The sequence below is a fragment of the Octopus bimaculoides genome, chromosome 1, assembly GCF_046866305.1.
Source record: "Octopus bimaculoides isolate indiv1 chromosome 1, ASM4686630v1, whole genome shotgun sequence".
Classification (NCBI taxonomy): domain Eukaryota; kingdom Metazoa; phylum Mollusca; class Cephalopoda; order Octopoda; family Octopodidae; genus Octopus; species Octopus bimaculoides.
Window position 1 is genome coordinate 135,453,760 of NC_142928.1, and position 25,419 is coordinate 135,479,178.

A 25,419-nucleotide genomic window follows, 5' to 3' on the forward strand; every position below is an offset into this window, starting at 1 on the left:
CTGTTTTAAGTTTTATCTCTTAAATGACTTGAAAATATTTGCTATGTGTTTGTTTATTATTATTCTTTCATTTTCATATGAAATGCATGTGACAGAAAGCAAACCAGTCTATTATATACTCCATAAATGTGTGATCGTTACCACAACAGAGAAAATGCTTTGTGGAATTTCTTCTGTCATTACATCTTGAGTTCTAATTCCACTGTTGGTGATTTTATAGGTGCAGGAGTGGCTTTGTGGTAAGAAGCTTGCTTCATAACCACATGGTTCTGGGTTCAGTCCCACTGCATGGTACCTTGGGCAAGTGTCTTCTACTGTAACCTCGGGCCGACCAAAGCCTTGTGAGTGGATTTGGTAGGCAGAAACTGAAAGAGGCCCATCATATATATATATATTTGTGTGTCTGTGTTTGTCCCTCCACCATCGCTTGACAACTGATGCTGGTGTGTTTACGTCCTTGTAACTTAGTGGTTTGGCAAAAGAGACCAATAGAATAAGTCCTGGTGTTGATTTGTTCAATTAAAGACAGTGCTCCAGCATGGCCGCAGTCAAATGACTGAAGTAAGTAAAAGTGTGGTAAGTAGCTTGCTTACCAACCATATGGTTCCGGGTTCAGTACCACTGCGTGGCATCTTGGGCAAATGTCTTCTACTATAGCCTCAGGCCAACCAAAGCCTTGTGAGTGGATTTGGTAGATGGAAACAGAGAAGCCCGTTGTATATATGTGTGTGTGTGTGTTTGTTCCCCTAGCATTGCTTGACAACTGATGCTGGTGTGATAATGTCCCCGTTACTTAGTGGTACAGCAAAAGACACCAATAGAATAAGTACTAGGCTTACAAAGAATAAGTCCAAGGGTCAGTTTGCTCGACTAAAGGGGGTGTTCCAGCATGGCCGCAGTCAAATGACTGAAACAAGTAAAAGAACGGATTACTGGGGCTCCAAGGTTATAACCAAGATGGTAATTATGGAGCCATTGCAGATTTTTGATGCAGTGGAGGTCAAACATTAAGGAAAGGCAGAAAGAAATTCAAAATCTTAGAGCTGTTTCTGGGATATCCCTGAGTATGCAATATTTTGTCACCAGAGATAAATAGAGGGAAAAAATATGGAAAATGAGAATGGTATGTATGTATATATATATATATATATATATATATATATATATATATATGTATGTATGTGTATATATATGTATGTATGTGTGTATATATCTTAATATATAAAGCTGAAGTTGGGTGTCTGTGTGAATCCTTTTTGAAAGTTTATAGAAATCCACATTTTCCACTTTTTCGTAAAAATTTTTTACATCAATGGAATTTTCTCGATCTGAACTTTCCAGTGCAGTAATTAGATTTTTAAAATTCCGTTTACTTTGTGTGATTTAAGGGAGATTTGGCTGTCGTTTCTAGCAACTTTTATATTCCTTCCCTTCTCCCTGTACCGGCGTTGTTATAGAGAGTAAGAGTAAGAGAGGGAGAGAGAGAGAGAGAGAAAGTGATACATACAAAGTCATAGATTAACTTGGTTACATTTTACACTCTTACTTCTTCTTCCTCTCTCTCATTTAATACCTTTCCTCTGCGTCTAACATATTTTTCATAACATAGAAACGTAAAAATACACACGACCACACATACGTGATCTGTGACAACAACATACACTTAAACACATACACACATCAACATTATAGATATAAGATTTAGTTTCTGTGTTTCTTATATAAACACGTGCACGCATTGCTATTTTATAACTGTCTTCCGTTCTCTCTTTCTCTCTCTTCATTGCTACCATCTCTATTCCTTTCTCCCCCCCTCTCTCTCTCTCTTTCTCTCTCTCTCTCTCTCCCCTCTTTTACTCTTACTCTCTAAATTATATGTTGAGCGCATAATTACTGCACTGGAAAGTTCACATCGAAAAAATTCTTTTGATGTAAACATTTTAAAATTCCGTTTACTTTGTGTGATTTAAGGGAGATTTGGCTGTTGTTTCTAGCAACTTTTATATTTCTTCCCTTCTACCTGTACACACAATCATTGACTACAATATAACTCATGTTCATCAATGTTTGGTAAATATACCACGATTTTCACTAGGGTGTTAGGGTTAGGGTTAGGGTTTAATGTTAGGATTAGGGTTAGTGTTACGGTTTTAGGGTTAGGGTTAGGGTTTTAAGGTTACGGTTAGGGTTTAGGGTTAGGTTTAGGGTTTTAGGGTTAGGGTTGGGTAATCGTGCGGGTGTTAATCTGAAAAATTACAGAAATGTGAAAATTACCGACCCTGCCATCTATTATAACTTTGTTGTTCTGTTTAATACATACATAGTTTATGCCTCCAAACAAGAGAGTTTGCTGGGGAAAGAAAGCAATCAGTTTAAAATGACAGCAACAGACTGCAGCAATTCACCACATTCCAGAAGCTACTTTGAACATAATGCAAAGTGGTGCATCAACATATTCTACCTAATCTGACAGAATTCTGGCAAAACTGTGTAGCAACAGATCGCCAGCAATTGCTTCATCAGAAATTGCCATCCTACCTCCTGCTAAAAGAGATTACCCTGCTATATATAATCAGGGCAGCGCAAAAAGTTTGTTTTGCACAAGCATTTCTACAGTCAATTAGACGGATGAAATTTACGTACGCTTAATAATGTTACGCAAAACAGCCTTCAGACTTTCCCTATTAATTTTATCGTCTTTTGAATTATGAACATATTTACATCATAAGGGTTTTTTCTTTTTAGTTGATTTTCACCTAGCAAGACTTATCGTAGATGGCGTAATAAGTCACACCCGGACAAGGTCGGGTTATACTGCTAGTATATATATATATATATATATATATATATATATATATATATATATATATATATATATGACCATACGTGCACTGATGAATAAAAAGATGCAGCTTACTACATAGTTTTGCTGTGTTAATTATGAAATCATTGGTTTGCCGTTAAGTTAAAAGTTTTTAGGAGATTAGCTTTGAAAGTTGCATTCCCTCGCGATCGGTAAAAATGTGCTTATTTTGGTAGTTTTGACTTATGTATATGTGTATATATATATATATATATATATATGTATGTATATATATGTGTGTATATATATATATATATATATATGTATGTATATATATATTCATGTATATATATATATATGTTTATATATATTTATGTATGTATATATATATATTTATGTATATATATATATATATATATATATATATATATATATACCGGAGTAAGCACATGAAATGTGCAACAAGGTGGAAAAAAGAGTACTCAAATACCAGATGTACTTATATATATATATATATATGTGTGTGTGTGTATATGTATATGTGTGTGTATATGTATATATATATATGTGTGTGTGTGTGTATATAATTCTTTCTACTGTAGCCTGAAATGTTTAGGAAGGGGATAAGTTGATTACAACGAGCCCAGTACTCAATTGGTACGTATTGTTGGCTGAGAGATTCATTTCTTTAGTTTGGTCTACATGCCAACATGCATTATTACTTCTTGTGTCATTCCTTTCTAAGAGTACTTACGAATGAACGAATTTTAAAAACTGGAAAGGTTTTTCATTTCCGACAAGTAGAGATGAAGCGATTTCCGTACTAAGGGAAATAACTTCTGCTTTGAGTAACTAAAGTTATTTCCCATAGAATTTCGTTCTTACCTGATTTTATTCTTTTCTATTCCAGGCATGTGGCTCGAAATTTTTCGAGACGGAGCCAGTCGATTTGTTCGACCTCAGTACGCAACTGGTACTTAATTTATCAACTCAGAAAGGGCGAAAGGCAAAGTCGACCTCGGCGGAATTTGAACGTTTCTGGCAGCTCGCCGCCTTAGCTGCATTTAATTCAGCTGAGGGTCACTACCTCCATGGATGAGCAGAACGGAAAACTAAAAAACTACAATTTGCCGTTGAATTTTATTTCTCAACTTATGCAATACGAGATTTCTGTGGCTACTCAAGTATTTGTCACCACTGACATCTCCGTCTCACCGAAATATAAGATGATGATGCTACTGAGGATGAGTGGCTGTCCTAGACTCTCAGCTTTCTCGTTATCCTCGGTGATGTATTTTGGACGGTCTCGATTTTTTAAAGGTGAACATAAGTCTTCCTTAGAACAGTACATAATTGAGTGGTCACATGCCTTTTTCGTTTGTTCAGTTTTACTATTTACTTTTGTCCATTTTAATAAAACCTTTTGAGTCTAAAAAAAAATTCCTCAACAACTAGAGACATTTCTAACAATATCTTTTACAAAATATTTCCCACCTACAAGACACAATTATAACAATATTTTTTAAATAAAATTCTTAGACTGAAAAAACATTACTGCCCCAGTAGTAATGATTATCACTCGGTGGATTTTAGCCCTTTACGTTCTGCGTTCAAATCCTGCAGTGGTCTTTAAAATTAAGTAGTAGTCAAATATTGAAGTTGATTTATCGATTATACTTCACCCACAAAATTTGGACTTTGTGTTAATCTTAGAAATATTTTCTTTTCCTTTATGACATTGGTAGAAGGCTATAAATTGCAAGAAGGGCTATAAATGGTAGAATGATTGCTAATTATTTGACTCAGGTGCGAAAAAAAAACAATGTCGATCGACACTTTCATGATTTAAACTCATAACGTAAAAGATCCATCCAATCCATGTTCTTCATCCACTATTCCTGGAAGTGTTGTGGTGGGGAGAGTGATAAGGTACCTCTTCCACAGGGTCCTATCAGAAGCAACCGTCATTACACTTTCCGGCAGGATTCCCGACTTACCCACTCTCCCGAAACTGCTGGCCTCGTGCCAAAAAAATGTGAAGGAAAGGTAACTAAATATGGCAAGAGTTTGGCATGGTAACATGTAATCTCACTCCGCTAAGAACTGATGAACAGCCGGAAATAAAATTTACCATGTACTTTTTAGTACGTATCCGTTTGTCATAGTAAGGGGAGACAATTATCAAATTACATCTTTTCGGATCGTTGTTAATTCTTTATTATTTTCAAATATGGATCAAGTTTACGACAAACTATATTTAGGGGGACTTGAAGATGTTAAGGACGAAGAGAGCATGTCCAATGCCAAAATTACTCATGTTCTAAGTCTTTTGGATAGACCTCTACCTCCTGAAATCCAGAATAAATACACATGTAAATTCGTCCGTGTCTTGGACATGCCTGATGAAAACTTACTAACTTATTTTCCCGAATGTTTACGGTTTATTGATGAAGCTCGAGTAAATGGAACTGTGATAGTACACTGGTGAGTAAAGGGTTAACTACTTTTTTACAACAATGGGCTCGAAGAAATGTTACCACTTGTTATCGTTTGTTATTTTTGTGTTTCAAAACCGAGTATTCGTTCTTATTTTTATTTATGCTGTTGCACAAAATTCTCGAGAAGAAATCATGTTCATTTATTTCTTAATTGTTTGATGCAGTAGCATAAAATTATATATAAGAAATAGGGTGACCAAGTGTATCTGTTTTATTTTTACGTTCACACACCGCCACCATCAATGTTACAGCTGTTTGATATTATGTCCGTCAGATGAGCAGCTGATAAAAGTATCACACACACACGCACAAATATGTAGCATGTAAATATTTGGGGTTTTCAACCCAATATTTACATGGTGTTATTTATAGATTTCTATGTTCTTTCAGAACCTACTCCCAAAAAGTATTATTCCTCGTTCTCTCAAAAGTTTATAAATTCTGATGACCTCAACAATATATGTATGTATACGCACGCGCACACTAGAGTATCAGTGCAGCGACTTATGAATCAATAAATATATATAGAATTCATATGAGTATTTTCGTGTGTATATATATATATATATATATATATATATATATATATATATAGTGCCTTAATATAGCACACTCACCGGTTCAATTTCCACTCATTATTTATTTATTTATTCCGGAAAGCTTTTCCGTCGCTGCATTTGCAACCGTATGAATGGATTTTGACTCTGACTAGTAAATAAATAAATGTGTGGAAGTTGAACCGATTTCCAGACACAACAAAATTGGAAACCAGTTACAAAAACGAAGTGTGTGTATGAAATTAGACTGACTCCACGTATGCCTTTTTGAAGCTTTAGGTGAAAATCGAACCCATTCCTTTGTTCATTTTTGTTATTACTTAACGATTAGGATTCACTTAGCTCTCATTCCCTTCCATGGTGAGGCTAAATATGTCTGGGTATCAGTTCGTGTATTTTTATATTCCTAACCCACACTATATCGATACTGTAATAATTATTGCTTGTTCCTCAACCTTGTAACATTATGCAAATGTGCTTGCCGAAGTGTCAGGTGAGGATCTCAAAGGCGCATGTCTGTTCCAACGTGTCAACCTGGCGATCGTTGGCCGTGATACTGCAAGTGTCTTGGGTTACTTCCGTCGATGAAACACAAAGATCTAGATAGATAACTTGAATTTCTTTTTCTATTTATGAAAGAACAATTATCAATATGAATAACGTTTGTGCTTCTGCCTATTGTTGTTTACATTTTAATATATGCAGCTTTCTGCTACTATAATCAGTTTGAAAAAAATGAGAGGTGAACGAATCCTGATGAATAGTTAATTAAGGGAAAGACCTTTGTAGATCTAATTTCACAACGAAACTAAATTTGTGTGGTTATCAATACGTATATTTATTTATTTATTGATAACATACACTCTGTTTGTACTTTAGTAAACTATTCTATGACTGTGGCTATGCTTTCTCCATCATCTGCTGCCGCTGTTTGATTATTGTTACCTACGTTTGTTTTTCTCACTGTTGATTCCGAGAAAAGTTTCTAGGGTTCTTCGAGATGAGGTGTCTTAATAAAATTCACTAAAAATTTCGGACATGTACTTGCCTAGCAAGTGATTTGATCAGAAACAGTATGTGAAAAATTAAGGTTTTTGTTTTCACATATAACATTTAAACATGTACATCTTTTAGAACAATGTCATTTTATAAGATTTTGCTGATAAATTTTAAATTAACATAAACATTTAATTATATTAAAGAAAATTACCGGAGAACTTACATCTAATTCTTCCAAATCTTTGTTAAAACTTTATTGAAACAATTTGTGGGGAATTTTTTTCTTTTTATCACAGCAACTGGATGCTCGCCACAAGGTTTAACAGAACCTACTGAAGCAAGCCAGCACACTTGCAACATTACCATGGGGGATGGTGCCCTCACGGGCATCACCTGACACCTCGTTGAGGCGAGCTGCCAACATTGACAAGAACTTCGCGGCTAATTGCCCAGTCCCTCCAAACGTATCAAACGCCACAGGCTGGAAGAGATAGTTCTCTGTCAGGTCCTGATTACAAACTATTTCAATACAGTTTTAACAGAAAGATTTGGAAGAATTAGATGAAAGTTCCCTGGTAAAACCACATCTCTAAGATTGTCAAGAAGGCTGAGGGGGTGCTAGCATCACTCAGTAAAACCTTTGTCAGCCGCTCTCCAGTTATCTATTTAAAATTGTATACGACAGTGGTACGTCCACACTTGGAATTTACATCACCAGTTTGGAACCCCTATCTTGCTCAGCATATAAATCTGGAAACTGTTTAGAAATGTGCAACAAAACGAATACCCACCGTCAGACATCTGCCATAATCTCAATGTCTTGCTTACCTAGGTATGGATACATTGAAGCTCAGACGTTTGGCAACTGACTTGGTAGTCACCCACAAGATTATCTACATCTTTCCAACAACAACCTTGGGCACCTTTCTGAATTCTGTATGACAAACATTCACGAGCATGCTTATAAAATCAAAAAACACAGTACCCATGACTTTCGGAAACATTTTTTCACGCTCAGAATTGCTGAAGCGTGGAACAAACTACTCGCATCAGTAGTTAGCTGTCAAGACACTACATCCTTCAAAACTTCCATGCTTCTTGAAATCTGCCAACAGTACACCTGATGGCCTTTTTTTTTTTTAAGTTGTAGTGTACCTGAGCACTGTATACAACAAATTCCTTCATTATACATATAAATAAATGTTTATGTTAATTTTAAAATTTGCCAGCAAAATCTTATAGAAGACACTATGTTGAAACTAAAGCAATTACAGCATGGAAGACATGTAAGAGCTATTCAGAAACTCACATAAACATTTAACTTCATTTAAATATTTATTTGCAGAAGCTGGCAGAAACGTTAGCACGCCAGGCGAAATGCTTACGTTTTGAGTTCAAATTACGTCGAGGTTGACTTTGCCTTTCATAATTTCGGGGTTGATAAATTAAGTACCAGTTGCATACTGGAGTCGATGTAATCAATTGGCCCTTCCCCCAAAATTTCAGGCCTTGTGCCTATAGTGGGAAAAAAACCCCCATTTATTTGCAGTGGGACCATGTCTGCAGGCAGATCACAGTTCAGGCAATGAAGTTTTTGACACCTTAATATATGTTAAAATGAAGTTAATTGTCTTTATGTGTTTTTAAATGATTAATATGTGCCTTAATAAAAATTATTTTATAAAAAAAAAAAATGGTATTCACTATTTTAAAAATTACAATTGCATGTATTTTTATATGAATAAATTGCTTCTCTAATTTTTTTTTTGTTTAATGTCCTATTAAAATGAAGATAAACCAGAGTTGACTGTAAAATATAGACACGGGTCCCATCATTTTTTTTTAGGTAGTTGCTTAAGGGTTCTGACTTTGGTAACTGGGGCTGTTTACTTAACGAGACTTCTGAGCAGTTGAAAAGCTGTATTTTATGGGTGCTTTCACTACTAATTACTGTTGTAATAAATTGCTAAGTAAGCAATAAAACCAATCAGTTCAATCATCATCTCAGGCTATTGAAAAGGCTTCGTGGGGTCAAATTTTACAGTGCCTGTATTTATGTAAATTGCTGCATCGACTAACGAAAAAACATAGTCATTTAATATATATTGTGATCGGTAAAAATGGATTGAAATGAGATCTGAGGTTGGTGTAGTTGACAAAAATCTTTCAAAGGCGGTACCCCAGCATGGTCATGGTGCAGTAACAGATAACACACACACACACACACATTGATAGAAAGGACAACAAAAGAAAGAAAGAGACCTCGATATTATGTAAATAGAGGACTTTACATATTTTTACAGATATATATATATTGAGATATATATATTGAGGCAGTACTCTGGCATTTCTGCAGTCAAATGAATGAAACAAGTAAAAGAATAAAAGATAGATAGATATATAGATATAATTTTATGTAGTCAAGTATTTTGCCAGTTATGGCTGGTTAGAAAGTTACCACATATATGTATGTGTGATATCTGTTATCAGACTGTGACCATGCTGGGGCACCACCTTCAAAAAATATATATCATTGTTATTACTTAACGTCTGTTTCCCATGGTGGAATGGGTTGGAACTGATAAGGCCAAGGGCCACACCAAGTTCCATAGCCTGTTTTAGCTTGGTTTCTACGGCCGGCTGCCCTTCCTAATAGCAACTGCTTGCAGGTGCTTTTTAAATGGCACCAGCACCATTGCTTCTTTGTGCACCTTGGTTTTAGCATCTCAATTCTGTTGTGGTGGGCAGCTCTTCTTAAGTACAGCAATGTGCCACACATCTCAGTCCTCTGTCATCTTCATAAGGTTCGGTGTTTTGAAATCAGTCTTCTAAACTTCATCCCTTTATGTTTTTCACTAACTGACACAGCAGTTTACATAAACACAAACACTGTAAAATTTGACTCTTTGAAACCTTTTCAACAGCATGAGATGATGATTGAACTGATTGGTTTTATTGTTTACTCAACAATATATATGTGTCTGTGTCTGTGTGTATACACCACACACACACACACACACACACACACACATACACATTCCTATTCATTGTCCCTTAACTTACCTAACTAGATTTTCCCATATTTTTCTCCTTCAGTCTTGTTGGTTGCTCCCGAGGTGCCACAGTGGTAATTGCTTGGCTCATGCAGAAAAAGCAATTAGATGTCAAAACTGCTTTAAATATGGTCAGAGACTGTAGACCCTGCATCAGGTATGAATTTTAAATATCTTAATGTTTGAGATAATTACTTGCAATTAAAGTCTTATGTCACAAATGATGCTGAAGATTGAACCAACTAAAACATATTGTAGATATAAATAGGCATGGGCATGGCCTATGTGTGGTAAGAGGCTTGCTTCCCAACCACATGGTTCTGGGTTCATTCTTACTGTATGGCACCTTGAGCAAGTGTTTTCTAATATGGCCTGGGCTGACCAAAGCCTTGTGAGTGGATTTGGTAGAGAGAAACTGAAAGAAGACTGTTATATGTATTTATTTTTGTATGTCTGTGTGTCTGTGGTTGTTCCCCCACCATCGTTTGGTGAGTCTACATCCCTGTAACTTAGTTTGTACAGTAAAAGAGACCAATAGAATAAGTGCTAGGCTTACAAAGAATAAATCCTGGGGTTGATTCCTTCAACTAAAAAAACCCTTTACGGTTGTGCTCCAGCATGGCTGCAGTCAAATGACTAAAATGAATAAAAGGATAAAAGAAAAGAATTGAAATGACTATGATCTCTAAAGATGAGATAAGTAAGAGATCAGACACCTATGGTCTTCTGAAGAGCAAAGTGCAGCCTCCTGATGGAAGTTTAATGCTTAATTCTTTAGCATTTAAAACAGCCATATCTGGCCAAAATATTCTACCTGTTTTATGTTCGCGTGGCTGTGTGGTAAGAAGCTTGCTTCCCAACCATATGGTTCTGGGTTCAGTCCCACTGTATGGCACCTTGAGCAAGTGTCTTCTACTATAACCCCAGGCCGACCAAAGCCTTGTGAATGGATTTGGTAGATGGAAAGTGAAGGAAGCTTGTCGTATATATATATATATGTGTGTGTGTGTGTGTGTGTGTGTATATGTATGCATGTATATTTTTGTGTGTCTGTGTTTGTCTCCCCATTGTTGCTTAACAATCGATGTTGGTGTGTTTATGTCCTTCATAACTTAGCGGTTCACCAAAAGAGACTGATAAAAAAAAGTACTAGGCTTACAAAGAATAAGTCCTGGGGTTGATTTGTTCGACTAGAGGCAGTGCTCCAGCATGGCTGTAGTCAAATGACTGAAACAAATAAAAGAAACTGGTCAGATTTGACCTCTCCCATCTACCCTGTAATGTCATTGAAGAAATAAACAATCACATCCTCGAAATCTCGAAGCTGCGGGATAATGCATGATCAGTTCCATACAATGTGAGTAAATAAGCATTATATTTCACAGAATACTCTGAGTACTAAAGGGTTAAGGGAAGAGGTATTATTGTATTGGGGTTTTTTTTTTTTTGATCTAAATTTTATTTAAAATTTCTTTTCAACATCATTGTTTTAACCCATTACTTACCAGTGATCTCATAAGATCACTTAAAAATTACAAATTTCGTAATTATCTGTCAATATTTACACATATCTAACCTTTTTGCTATATCTACTAGGTATATTTCTCTGATATTCAAATGAGGTTTGCTCATTTTTCACCCAATATCTCGCTTATTTCTATTTAAAATGTTATTTTGATTATTCCAGCGTGTTTCTAAGGCTGTTTTATGCTAGAAATCAAAGTTTCATAAAAAAAATTCCAGTTAATAGAATTATGGGAGGTAATGGGTTAAAAAGTCCACTTATCTTTGGTGGCATGGGCCAGATGGAATTCATTTGAAGCAGATTTTCTATGTTCAAGACTGAGAGAGCAATGGTGAGAACTATGTGTAGTGTGAAACTATCGGATAAATGGAGAGCTGAGGATTTGACGGAGATGCTGGGATTGGAGGAATTGGTGGAACAGCTGGCAAGGTGAATGGAGTGCGGTGGTATGGACATATGTTGAGAAGGGATGAGGATCATGTTCTGAGGAGAATGCTTGAGTTTAAAGTGAATGAACTGTGAAAGCGAGGTCAACCAAAGAAAATGTGGAGGGGACAGGTGGAGGAGGAGATTGGGAGGGTTAGCTTGAGGAGGGAGGACACCCAAAACTGGGCAAGATGGTGTGAGAGTGGTTGCTGTAAGAGTGAGGTAGATCCAGCCAGCCCCGTTAAAGGGGACAAACTCGGATTTAAAATATTGGACATCAACCAGATGCCCTTCCTGTTGCCAACCTTCACCTATTTCCAAGCAAGATATTTCCCCATGGCTAGACATGTTTTTCATAGAAGATTGGAAATAAACAACACTGCTTGTATGATGGTGATGCTCATTTACAGCCATCATGTGATGGCAAAACAACAATACACACACACATATACAAACAAAGAACAACATTCTTCTTACAGTTTCCACCTACCAACTCATTCACAAGGCTTTGATTAACTTTGGGCTACAGTAGAAGATTCTTGCCATGGTGCTTTGCTGTGGGATTGAACCTGAAATCACATGATTGAGAAGCAAGCTTCTTATCCACATAGCTGTGACTGCACCAATTCAACTTGCATCTGGTCAAGTTTGCTTAGATTTGCCCTGCTTGATTATACCACTCCTCATGATCGTACATAGTATCTGGAAGGTCAGCTGAGCCAGGGGTTTTCAAACTGTGGTCCGCGGACCACAGGGGGTTAGCAAGGACAAGACAGCAAATACTTTTTATGGGCAATTTGATTTTATATATGGTTTTTAATCGAAATCTTTTAATTGACAATAAACCTATTTATTAAATACTGTTAAATAAATAAATGTAAAAATATATGTTATTTTAAGCAAATATTTATGTATAAATTTCATAAGGTAAATCCTGAAATATAAAGGAGTCCGTAAGTCAAAAAGTTTGAAAACCCCTGAGCTGAGCAATGTCCCACTGAACTGATTAACGAAGGATTTTTTTACCTGGGTATCCAAATCAGGTTCAGTGCCACTGAACCTGGGTTGACCAAAGCCTTGTGTATGTTTATGTATGTATGCGCACACATATGTGTGTGTGTGTGTGTGTCCTTGCCTAGACATCACATGATGGTTATAAATGATCATCAATATCAAAATGATATTGTTGTTTCTAGTCTTCTGTGAAAAACATGTCTCGCTAAGGGGAATATTACCTTACTTGGAAACAGGTGAGGGTTGACAACAAAAAAGGCATCCATCTGTAAAAAATATGTTACAATGAATTACATCTGACCCATACATGCATGGAAAAGTGGACATTGAAATAATGATGATGATGATGATAAATGTATTCTTTCTATTTTGTGCCAGACCTAACACTGGATTCCAGTTCCAGCTGGAGTTGTTTGCCCGAATGGCTTATGGTATTAATGTAAACAACAGTGATTACAAAACATTCAAGTTGAATATGTTTGGTTTGAAACTTGGTGAAGGTAAGAAATCAAAGCAATAAATAATTACCATGCAAAATGACTGTGGGTAAAAGGCTTACTCTGTGACCACATAGTTTTGGGTTCGGGCCCACTTGGTGGTAACTTGTGTATATATATCTTGTACTATATCCCCAGACCAATCAATGCACTGTGAGTAAATTTGGTTGACAGAAACTGTGTAGAAGCCTGTTGTATATATGTGCCACATAAAAGCAACCAGCACATTCTGTAAAGTGGTTGGCATTAGGAAGGGCACCGAGCTGTAGAATCCATGCCAAATCAGACAGGAGTCTGGTGCAACTGCCCAGCTTGTCAGCTCTAGTCAAACTGTCCAACCCATACCTGCATGGACAATAAACATTAAATGATGATGGTGATTATATATATATATATAACCAAGTGAAATCATAGTCGTAGCTGATGCCAGTGCTGCCTGACTGGCACATAAAGAGCACCATTTGAGCATGGCCAATGCCAGTGCCACCTGACTGGTAACTATGCTAGTGACATGTAAAAAGCACCATTCAAGAGTGGTCAATGCCAGTGCTGCTTGCCTGGCACCAATGCCAGTAGTACGTAAAAAGCACCATTCAAGCGTCGCCAATGCCAGTACTGCCTGATTAGCATCTATGCCGGTGGCACATAAAAAGCACTATTCAAGTGTAGCCAATGCCAGTGCTGCATGACTGGCACCCATGCCAGTAGCATGTAAAAGGCACCCACTACATTCTTGGAGTGGTTGGCAATAGGAAGGGTATCCAGCTGTAGAAACCTTGCCAAATCAGATTGGAGCCTGGTGCAGCCTCCTGGTTTGTCAGTTCTCAGTCAAACTGTCCAACCCATGCCAGTATGGAAAGCGGACATTAAACGATGTTGATGATATATATATATCTGAGAGTTCCTGGCTTTAAGGGTAACACGAAATGCCTAATTGGAGGCCCATCCTTCCGAGTTCTTTTATAGGGCTTAGAAAAACTGAAGGACCACTGTGTGTGAAAGAGGAATATGTTGAATAAAATTACAATTTACTGATCTTCCTGTATTTTGTTTTACCCAAAGTCAGGAACTTTCCAGCACCTCCTCATATATGTATCTGTGTGTGTCTGTCTGTTTGTCACCCATCCCCCATCACTTGACAACTAGTGTTAGTTAGTTTACATCCTGCAATTTGGAGATAAGGCAAAAGAACTAGTAGATACCATACTTGAAAGGACATAAATACTGGAGTTGGTTTGTTCAACTAAAGCCCTTCAAAGCTAAATATTATCTCCCTAACATTCTCCCACTTTTTTACTCTGCTGATGTAACTCAAGAAGGCAGTATCAAGGTGTCGAGCTGGGTGAAATGCTTAGTGTTATTTTATCTGTCGTTACATTCTGAGTTTAAATTCCGCCGAGATCCACTTTACCGGTTGTGTATTGGGGTCAATCTAATCAATTGGCCCTCTATCCAAAAATTTCCGGCCTTGTACCTAGAGTAGAAAAGATTACTTTTTCTTTTAAACTGACAAGAAGGCAGTACCTTCTTGAGTTACACCATCATCCATTCAGTTCTGTCAGTCATCACTTCCTTTCCCCCAAGTCTCTCTTCCTATTGACATCCATCACTTACTCTTATCATCCACCTCCATATCTCTCTCTCTCTCTCTCTCCAATCTCCCATCACTCTCTTTCTACCAAAACAGTCTTACAACCCTCATCCACCCATCCTGATTATTCTTCTGTTCATGTTTTGGAATGTGCCACCTAGAGTGAATGATTGACTAAAAACACCTCAAGCTAGTTCCCCCCACATGGCCACAATCCATTGACTAAAACCAGTAAAATAATGTTTAAATGCATAAAGTAATCAAAAGCAGATGTTTCTATGTTGTCATAAGGGATTACAATGGCTCACTAGACAAGGTATTCAGTGAAACATTATCCTTTTCTGCTCTAGGCACAAGGCCTGAAATTTTTGGGGCGGGGGTCAGTCAATTAGATCAACCCCAGTATGCAACTGGTACTTAATTTATCGACCCCCCCCCCAAAAGGATGAAAGGCAAAGTCGACCTCGGCAGGATTTGACCTCAGAACATAAAGATAGACAAAATACTGCTAAGCATTTTGCCTGGTGTGCTAACGTTTCTGTCAGCTCGCTGCCTTAGACTGAAACATTATCACTTCATAATACTGTCATTGGCTGTGTGCGGCAAAGCCTCATAAGCTTTGTTGGCATTAGATGAGGTAAGAAAGAAGAAAATATACTATGGTAGTGGTGAGCTGAATTGGCTAGAAGTCTGAGGGTTCATGATGTTAAGAGTATTTCTTGAATAGGCACAGGAGTGGCTGTGTGGTAAGTAGCTTGCTTACCAACCACATGGTTCTGGGTTCAGTCCCACTGCGTGGCACCTTGGGCAAGTGTCTTCTACTATAGCCTCGGGCCGACCAAAGCCTTCATCATCATCATCGTTTAACGTCCGCTTTCCATGCTAGCATGGGTTGGACGATTTGACTGAGGACTGGTGAAACCGGATGGCAACACCAGGCTCCAATCTAATTTGGCAGAGTTTCTACAGCTGGATGCCCTTCCTAACGCCAACCACTCAGAGAGTGTAGTGGGTGCTTTTACGTGTCACCCGCACGAAAACGGCCACGCTCGAAATGGTGTCTTTTATGTGCCACCCGCACAAGCCAGTCCAGGGGCACTGGCAACGATCTCACTCGAAAATCCTTACGGGAGCCAGTCAGGCGGTACTGGCAACGGCCACGCTCAAAATGGTGCATCTCATGTGCCACCCGCACAAAAGCCAGTCCAGGGGCACTGGCAACGATCTTACTTGGCTTGCCGGGTCTTCTGTGAGTGAATTTGGTAGACGGAAACTGAAAGAAGCCTGTCATATATATATATATATATATATATATATATATATATGTGTGTGTGTATGTGTGTGTGTGTGTGTGTGTGTATATGTATGTGTATATGTTTGTGTGTCTGTGTTTGTCCCCCCCAACTTCGCTTGACAACCAATGCTGGTGTGTTTACGTCCCCGTAACTTAGCGGTTCGGCAAAAACAGACCGATAGAATAAGTACTAGGCTTACAAAGAATAAGTCCTGGAGTCGATTTGCTCGAATAAAGGCGGTGCCCCAGCATGGCCGCAGTCAAATGACTGAAACAAGTAAAAGAGTATCCAAAGCTAACTATAAATCTTTTTAATCAAATCATTTTTCATGAATATTTTTTCTTTAACACATTTTTTTATCATATTTCTGTTGAAATACACTGCCTTTGCTTCGATTAATTTTGAAAATAATGAAGAATTTAGAAAAATAATTTTGTCTTGGAAAACGGACATTAATTGATGAAGATGATGATGATGATGATTAAGCTGGTGTCTGTAACATGAATTGACATTGAATTTTGATGGAAAGTTTTAAACGAGATCACTTTAAAGCAAGAAGTTTATATCGTAGGAACAAGGGCAGTCTCAGGTAAGTTGGTATTAAAAGGGTTTCACAGGAGAGTAATAATACCAGATCAGATCTAGAATAGAGAGAGCATATCATTGATGAGGTTATGAATGGTGACAAACGGACTTTAACAAACCTACCTGACTGATTTATTGACTGAGTGATTAATCAAACAATTGTTTAGTCAGTTGGTTAACTATTTAACTAATTTACAAATAAAAGATAAACGAAGGGAAATATAACCTATGTGTGTGTTTATCATTGTCATAATGACCCTCCCAAGATACAACAGAATATGTTTCAACACAGGAGTTCACAGCAAGAATCTTGCAAACAAAATACAAAAATAAAAAATATTTTTTTCTTTTCAAATCATTTTATGAATATTTCTTTCATTTTCCAGGAAAAGTTTTCAACAACGATGTAAAAAACTTGCTCGTTGCCAGTCCAACAGAAAATCATCCCAAAACAGAAATATTGTATAAATGTAAGAAATGCAGGTAAGGAAAAGAATTTAATGTCTGACATAGATGCCTGTGTTGAATCCTCAAGCGAGTAGCCCTAACCCCAAATGTTAGGTATTTTGTTATAAATGAATGACTGACTGATGCCTTATGAGTGGAATTAGCTAACCAATGTTTTGTGAGATGGAAACTGAGAAGAAACATTATCATCATCTTCATTTAACATTTTACCATGCTTGCATAGGTCAGATGGAGTTTGTTGAGGTAGATTTTCTATAGTTGGTTGCTCATTCTGTTGCCAACCCTCATCTGTTTCAAAGCAAGGTAATATTTCCCCATGGGCCAGATATGGAGGATTGGAAACAAGCAACATCACTTATATGATAGGGATGCTCATTTACAACCATGTACTCTGTCCGGGCAAGAGTACATACAGGCACATACAATGGGCTTCTCTCAGTTTCCATCTACTAAATCCTCTCACAAGATTTTGGTCGGTCTGAGGGTATAGTAGAAGACCCTTGCCCAAGGTACTATGCAATGGGACTGAACCCTAGACCACATGGTCGGGAAGCAAACTCCTCAACTGAATAGCCACTTTTGTGATTACATATTACATGCATACATATGCTTATATGTTACGTGTGTGTGCATGTGCATCATTGCCATGTGTCTCGCCTGTTCCAAAAACACTGACTTTGTTTACATTCTCCAGTAAACAAAAGTCTAGTAGTTTCATTACTTTCAATGTTTGAGGATCAATTGAAGACAAGAAGAATAGCCACCATCCATAGAAAATCTGCTTCAACAAATTTCCATTCCAGCATGGATTGCAGATATAAAAATAGAGATGATGAAGAAGAAATTTTGTTTGTTGGCCAATATTTCTGATACCAAGGATATTATGTACAAGAGTTAATATTGGTCTAAGCTCATGATGAGTGCAAGGTATAGAATTTTGCATGCTGATAAAAAGACCTTAGCTATCAACTTAATATAGTCTGCTTAAATAATAAGTATATATAAGCTTTTGAGAGAACATGAAATAATCCTTCTTTGGAATTTGTTCTTGAAGTAGATATAAAAAACCTTTGATTTTTCCCATCCAAAAGGTGCAATTCTGAAAAATAGCTATTAAATAAATAATGTCACACGAAGCAGCACTGAATGAAATATTTTTGTGTAAAGTCATATTCAACACATTTGAATACACTCGGGTGTGAGGAGACCATGTGTTGTGGAGCTAGATCCAAGGAAAATATGTAACACAAGATGGGCTGTGAATGTCTTTGGATCTTAGGATGCATGCATTTCTGTGTTGTTGCACTTTGTCAGCTATGGTCACCAAATCTGTTAAAGCCTGGTAAGAATAAAATTATTCTTATTAAAGCAACATATGAAACACATTCTGATGTGCTTAAAATTTAGTCAATCTAGAATAAAATAAATAATGTTACATAAAGCAGCTTTGAATGAAATATATTCATGTAAAGACATATTTAATATGTTCAAGTGCAGTTGGATGTGAGAAGACCTTTCACTGAGGAGCTAGACCTAGGAGAAAATTCTCAATGACAGGTTTGGTGTTTGTAGCTGACAAAGTGAAATGACACAGAAACTTATGCATCCTACAATCCAATGACATCATTCACAGCCCCATCATGTGTTTTAATACACGTCTAAGAAGAGAATTTTCTCCACAGCAAGAAGTCTTTTCATGTCCAAATTCACTCAAGCTTGCTGTGAATATAGTCTAATTACTAAATAACTAAATTATCTGGGCTAGTTCACTCAGATAAAATAAAAAGGAATAGAAATACAATATTAAGAAATTCACAAGAGTGACTATGTGGTAAGTAGCTTGCTTACCAACCACATGATTCCAGGTTCAGTCCTACTGCATGGCACCTTGGGCAAGTGTCTTCTACTACAGCCTTGGGCCAACCAAAGCCTTGTGAGTTGATTTTGTAGAAGGAAACTGAAAGAAGCCCGTCGTATCACCAGTCCTCAGTCAAATCGTCCAACCCATGCTAGCATGGAAAGCAGACGTTAAACGATCACGACGATATATATGTGCTGTGCGTGAGAAGACCCGGCAAGCCAAGTGAGATCGTTGCCAGTGCCCCTGGACTGGCTCTTGTGCGGGTGGCACATAAGATGCACCATTTTGAGCGTGACCGTTGCCAGTGCCGCCTGACTGGCCTTCGTAGGGTTTTCGAGCGCGATCGTTGCCAGTGCCCCTGGACTGGCTTTTGTGCGGGTGGCACATAAAAGACACCATTTCGAGCGTGGCCGTTGCCAGTACCGCCTGACTGGCCTTCGTGTGGGTGACACATAAAAGCACCCACTACACTCTCTGAGTGGTTGGCGTTAGGAAGGGCATCCAGCTGTAGAAACTCTGCCAAATTAGATTGGAGCCTGGTGTTGCCATCCGGTTTCACCAGTCCTCAGTCAAATCGTCCAACCCATGCTAGCATGGAAAGCGGACGTTAAACAATGATGATATATATATATATATATGTATATGTTTGTGTGTCTGTGTTGTCCCCCAACATTGCTTGACAACTGATGCTGGTGTGTTTACATCCCCGTAACTTAGCGGTTCAGCAAAAGAGATTGAGAATAAGTACTAGAGTACTAGGCTTACAAAGAATAAGTCCTGGGGTCGATTTGTTCAACTAAAGGCGGTGCTCCAGCATCGCCGCAGTCAGATGACTGAAACAAATAAAAGAATAAAAGAAAGCATTTTAAACCCATTAGAATTATGCCAAAAGGGGTTAAAAGCAGGTATTAAATAAAGTGATGTCATTATGGTGTCATATCTTGCTTCTTTAAATTGCTTTCTTGAAGTGGAAAAAGAGGGGGAAAAGAGTGAGAGAAATAACTGAAGTGGAAAGTGTAGATGAAGTGAGTACTAGATATCTTTTATGGTATTTCTTGTGTCAACTTCGTATGTTTTTCTTATTATAGACCGAGAAACCCTTTGTTGACAACAGAATTAACATTTATTTAGGTTTGGTTCTTTTGCAATTACATGGCTTTAGGTTCAGTCCCACTGCATGATACCTTGGACAAGTGTCTTCCTATATCTCTCCCTTTCGAAAATAACTTCTTATATTGAACTCTACTATTTTCCTCTATTCAACTCTCTCATATTGTCTTTGATGAAGGGATATTCTTCATTTCCATGAAACAGCTGTAAGACTACCTTTCTCTTTATAAATGTCTTAGAAGTTTCATATGGCCTTGACTTTGTTGCCTAATTTTATTTAACACACACACACACACACACATATATAATCAACAGACTTCTTTCAGTTTCCATTCCACTGACAAGTCTTTGGTCAGCCTGGGGCTATAGTAGAAGACACCTGCTTGAGTTACCACACAGAAAGACTGAATCCAAAATCATGTGGCTGGCAAACAATCTTCTTGCCACACTGCCATGTTTATATCTTTTATTAACTTTTTAAACCTGAATTAGAATATTCATTCATTTTCTTCTTATTTTATTCAGGCATCCTTTGTTCCGTGAAAGCTCCCTTCTTTCACACACAACTGGAGACTGGGAGCGATCCTTTGACTGGAATTCCAAACTATTAAATCTTTGTAAATCTGATTCAGAAAAGAATAATGTTATTTGTAAAGAATCTCTGTTTGTTGAACCTGTCCAATGGATGGCTGATGTAGTTACTAATCAGAGTGGCAAGGTAAAAGCAATTATGTTATTGTATATGAAACTTCTGTGTGTATAATAATGCGCGTGTGTGTATGTATGTATGTATATATATATATATATATATATATATATATATATATATATATATATATATATACATACACACATATACATATACATATAAGGGCACATGGCTTAGTGGTTAGGGTGTTGCACTCATGATCTAGCATTCGTGATTTCAATTCCTTTGTGTTCTTGAGCAAAACACTTCATCACTCTGTGATGCTCTGCAATCACTTCAACACCTGATGCACACCACACCATGCACCTGTTCAGGCAACATCAATTTGATGTGGAGAGAGTGGGCTAATGTGTGGTCTGAGCGTTTAATGACTATAAATGAATCATTTATACAGGTCATTCATCAAAAACTGAACGCTCATATATATATATATATATATATATATATATATATATATATATATATATATATATATACAATCTTATTAGTATCTCAAGGCCTAAATAAAATATTAGTATATATATATTGTTGCCCCTAATAAATTTTCCCTGTATTAGCATCTTATTAGTTTCTTAGTGTCTTGCCCCTTTAACTGATAATTAACACCCTGCCACTACCCTGCCTCTTTTTTATAGACAGCTACTTCTATAAAATTGACTCTTCCTAATGTCTTATTTCCTTTCTCTTGGGGAAAAGGGATATTTATGATAATATTTATGACCATACCTAGCCACGAGCTGTCAACTCACTCTTGTTTTTTATTCAAAATAGACAGTTTTATAGTCTCAGATTTAATAGATGATAAAGCGATAAATAAATTAGAAACCCTAACCCGAACCCTCTTTACTCTTAGTTCAAATCCAACCAAGGTTAACTTTACTTTTCATCCTTTTGAGGCTCAATAACTCCCTCCCCCCCTAAAAAAAAAGCAATCCATGGATTAGCAGAACTGTAAAAATGTTGGACCAAATGCCATACAGTACTTGCTGCCATTCTTTGCGTTTTTTTGTTCCAACTTTTTGCTTTCTTTATTCTGGAGTGGAAGTAAAATGAAGAGCATGCTGAGTTCAGATCCTACTATGGCCTACTCGGGTGGTAGACTTAATCTGTTATCTGGTTTAACACCACCACCACCTGGAGTTTTTGAGTGCCTTTAGTGGAGGTCACTTTGTTGCAAGCAATCAGGTCAGGTTTCTAGTTTGTGAAAACCTTCCTGCCCACCTCCCACCAGTCTCAGAGGCCTTGTAGTGGTTCATTGGCTTTGCCTTCCTTCCTGCCTTCCCTACGGAAAGATAAAAAAAAAAAGAAGCATGCAACTTCATTCTCTTGTTTCTCCTCCAACCACTAACCATTAATACGTCATTGAAGGAGTATATACATGGTTGTGTGATTTGTTAGAAATTACTCTCAAATCTCCTTCAGATCATCCCATACTGTCTTAGAAAAGTGAAGGACCTATGAAATAATGTGGTCCTAGACACTCCTAAAAAGATAGGATGGTTATGGCTCAAAATGATTGTGATCATAAGTCTACTCGATCAATGCTAACCTGGGGCTAAACAATATCAACTTATTTCAATCTGAACATTAACTCTATAGCCTTCTCTCAGCTTTCTTGATTCTCAAAGATTAGAGGGTCTAGAAGAACTGTAGACACTGCCCCTCACTGTCAAACTAACAATCCATCCATGCAGCTATCTTCATCACCTGTTTATTCCTGTGAGGGTTGTGAGGACAGCTTCCTCAGACTGTCTTCCAGGGATCCTTTCAAAAGTAACTATAAACAAATGATCCCAAGCAAGACAAACCAAGAAAAACTATGGATAATATCCAACAATGTCACTCATGTTCTATCTCTAGGTCCCCTGCTAGTTGACCTTGCCTGAAAAACTGTTCTGTGAGTTTTTCCTTAGATATTCTAACTATATACCCTTAAGTACTAATGCTAAGAAGTATATACCCTATGAAGTACCCAACAAATTAAAATAAATCAAAAATAATACCTGGTGTGTAAAATGGATTTGCAGTTGGCAACTCCAGAAATCAATCTTGCTCTTTCTACACCAGATCCAGAATTTTTTCTAGATGTTTGTATGATCCAGAAAATATTTGCAACAATTAGTGCATGATATTTAGTTTAATAACATTCTGTGCCAGAATTATGAAATATTGAACAGATATTCCAATAAAAATTGCTTGGAAATTCTAATCTAATCATCATTAACTAATGTGTTTATTCATTCATTTTTGCAGCTAACATGTCCAAAGTGTTTGGCAAAAATTGGATCATTCATTTGGTGTGGTAAGTTTGTATTTATTAATTTTTTGCCAAATCTTTAAAATGTCTATCCCAAAGACATAGATAAATTCAAATTCATGACTCTCATCACTCACAACACTTGGTGGTTACAGTTTGGTCTATACCCCTGTCTTGCTTGGCCTCTGTTTATATATGAAATTGCTCTGTCTAGAATAGAGATCGTGCTGTATTTACATCAGAAAATTGCTTGGTCTACTTTGAATAATTAACAGTTCAGTGCTATATTGAAATAGGTCTCTTTGACTGCCTATAGCATCAATCGTTGAGATCTGGAAAGGTGGAAACAGTCATGATATTGAGAGAATTTGATGACGTAGAAATATGAGATAATTCGTCAGATGTCAAAACTAAAAAAAAAATGGAATGTTGAGAAAGAAGTTGGTGACATGATAGCATCACTTGAATATTGAGATACAGTGGGAGCAAGGAAAAATGTCATAACATGCAAAGAAATATCAAGTATGTTGACAGAAGGAAGGAGAGTAAATGGATGAGAGAACAGTTCCTTAAGAACCTTTGTGGGGTGACTAAGAAGTTGTTTGCAAAGACTAAGAGCATCATCATCATTTAACGTCCTCTTTCCATGCTGGCATTGGTTGGACAGTTTGACTGAGGACTGGCAAACCTGGAAGCTGCACCAAGCTCCAATCTGATCTGGTAAGGTTTCTACAGCTGGACGCCCTTCCTAATGCCAACCACTCCGAGAGTGTAGTAGGTGCTTTTTACATGCCACTGGCATGGGGGCCAGTCAGGCAATACTGGCATCGACCACACTCAAATGGTGCTTTTTACATGCCACCAGCTAGGGACCCAGTTAGGCAGTACTGGCATCGACCAGATGCTGACATCCGTGCTGGTGGATGCTCATATGGTACTTTTTACCTTCCACCAGCACGGGAACCAGTCCAGTGGAACTGGCATCGACCACACTCAAATGGTGCTTTTTACGTTCCACCAGCACGGGTGCCAGTCAGGCAGCACTGGCATCGGCCATGACCATGATTTCATTTGACTCAACAGGCCTTCTCAAGCACAACATATTGCCCAAGACAAACTAGATGGACATGTACAGGTGACTTACAAAATTTTATCTAACCAAGGTTCCTAGTTCTAATCTAGCCTGAGGCTGTATACATTTTCTGGAATAAAAGCATCTGATAATGATTACAAATTGAGTTCATTGAAACATTGTGCAATTAAAAGTACTGTATAACTGAAAAACCATTATCTTAATTTTGAAATGAACTTCTCAAAAATTAACTTATTTTTCTTAACTCTGTTTTTTATTATTGGTTATGTATTTATTATTTTCTTTTCTAGGTGAAAAATGCCCATGTGGATCATGGGTGGCTCCAGCATTTCATATCCAGAAAAATAAAGTGGATTTGTGTCGGCCCTTTGTTCTTGTTCCACGGGTGCTTCCTGAAAACCAGTTTATGCAAGAAACAGTTGCTACATCCTGCAGCTGAGAGATTATGTTCATCTTGACTGCCAAACCTGAAAATTAAAAATTTTGAACAATAATAAAGGGTAGGAGGGGGGATGATATACTTTTTTATTTTTTTAATTTTCTTCTTTTGATCCTTTCAAATCCACAGCTGCTGGCAGCCATATCACATGTATGTACTACATACTTAAGTCCTTTGCTCCTGATGGAGCATAGGCTATCATCGACTTTCTTCCACTGGTCTTGACTTGTGGGGCTGTCTCCTGGTGATCAGAAAAGGGGTCAGCCTTGCAGTTTCCTTTTGACTTTTGCTATACCACATAAAGCCTTCCTCTCCCAGGTTTTGTTTGTTATGAATTGTCATCTATGTTTCTGTAACATTGCTTTTTCTAGGAAGAGATGTTGGCCCTATGCAAACCCATTTTTACCTTTGGAAAGAGGTGGTCTATATTAGTCCAACCTCTGCCCTTTGACCTGTCCAACACACGAGGTCTTACTACAAGCTTCACTCTGCTGGCATAGCTCTCTGAGTCATTGGGACACACAAGCCACCACATCACAATAAGGACTGGACTTTGTGGTGGAATATTTCATATGGTTGTTACATTTGTCTGTGAGTTTTGTCTGTCAGTCGAATTAAAGTGTAAGTAGAGGTAGGTAT

At 37.5% G+C, this 25,419-nt stretch overlaps 1 protein-coding gene across 1 annotated transcript in view; it reads left to right on the forward strand.

Moving 5' to 3' along the window:
- Positions 1-4,656: 4,656 nt before the first annotated feature.
- Positions 4,657-25,419, forward strand: part of LOC106873865 (dual specificity protein phosphatase 12) — a 22,359-nt gene continuing 1,596 nt past the window's right edge. The window contains exons 1-7 of the mRNA XM_014921381.3: positions 4,657-5,287; positions 9,954-10,067; positions 13,254-13,375; positions 17,230-17,326; positions 20,808-21,000; positions 23,245-23,293; positions 24,632-25,419. The exon at positions 24,632-25,419 is cut by the window's right edge and continues 1,596 nt beyond it. Of these exons, the coding sequence (XP_014776867.1) occupies positions 5,034-5,287; positions 9,954-10,067; positions 13,254-13,375; positions 17,230-17,326; positions 20,808-21,000; positions 23,245-23,293; positions 24,632-24,780 (978 nt within the window). The 5' untranslated portion in view covers positions 4,657-5,033 and the 3' untranslated portion in view covers positions 24,781-25,419. The remainder of the gene's footprint in view (positions 5,288-9,953; positions 10,068-13,253; positions 13,376-17,229; positions 17,327-20,807; positions 21,001-23,244; positions 23,294-24,631) is intronic.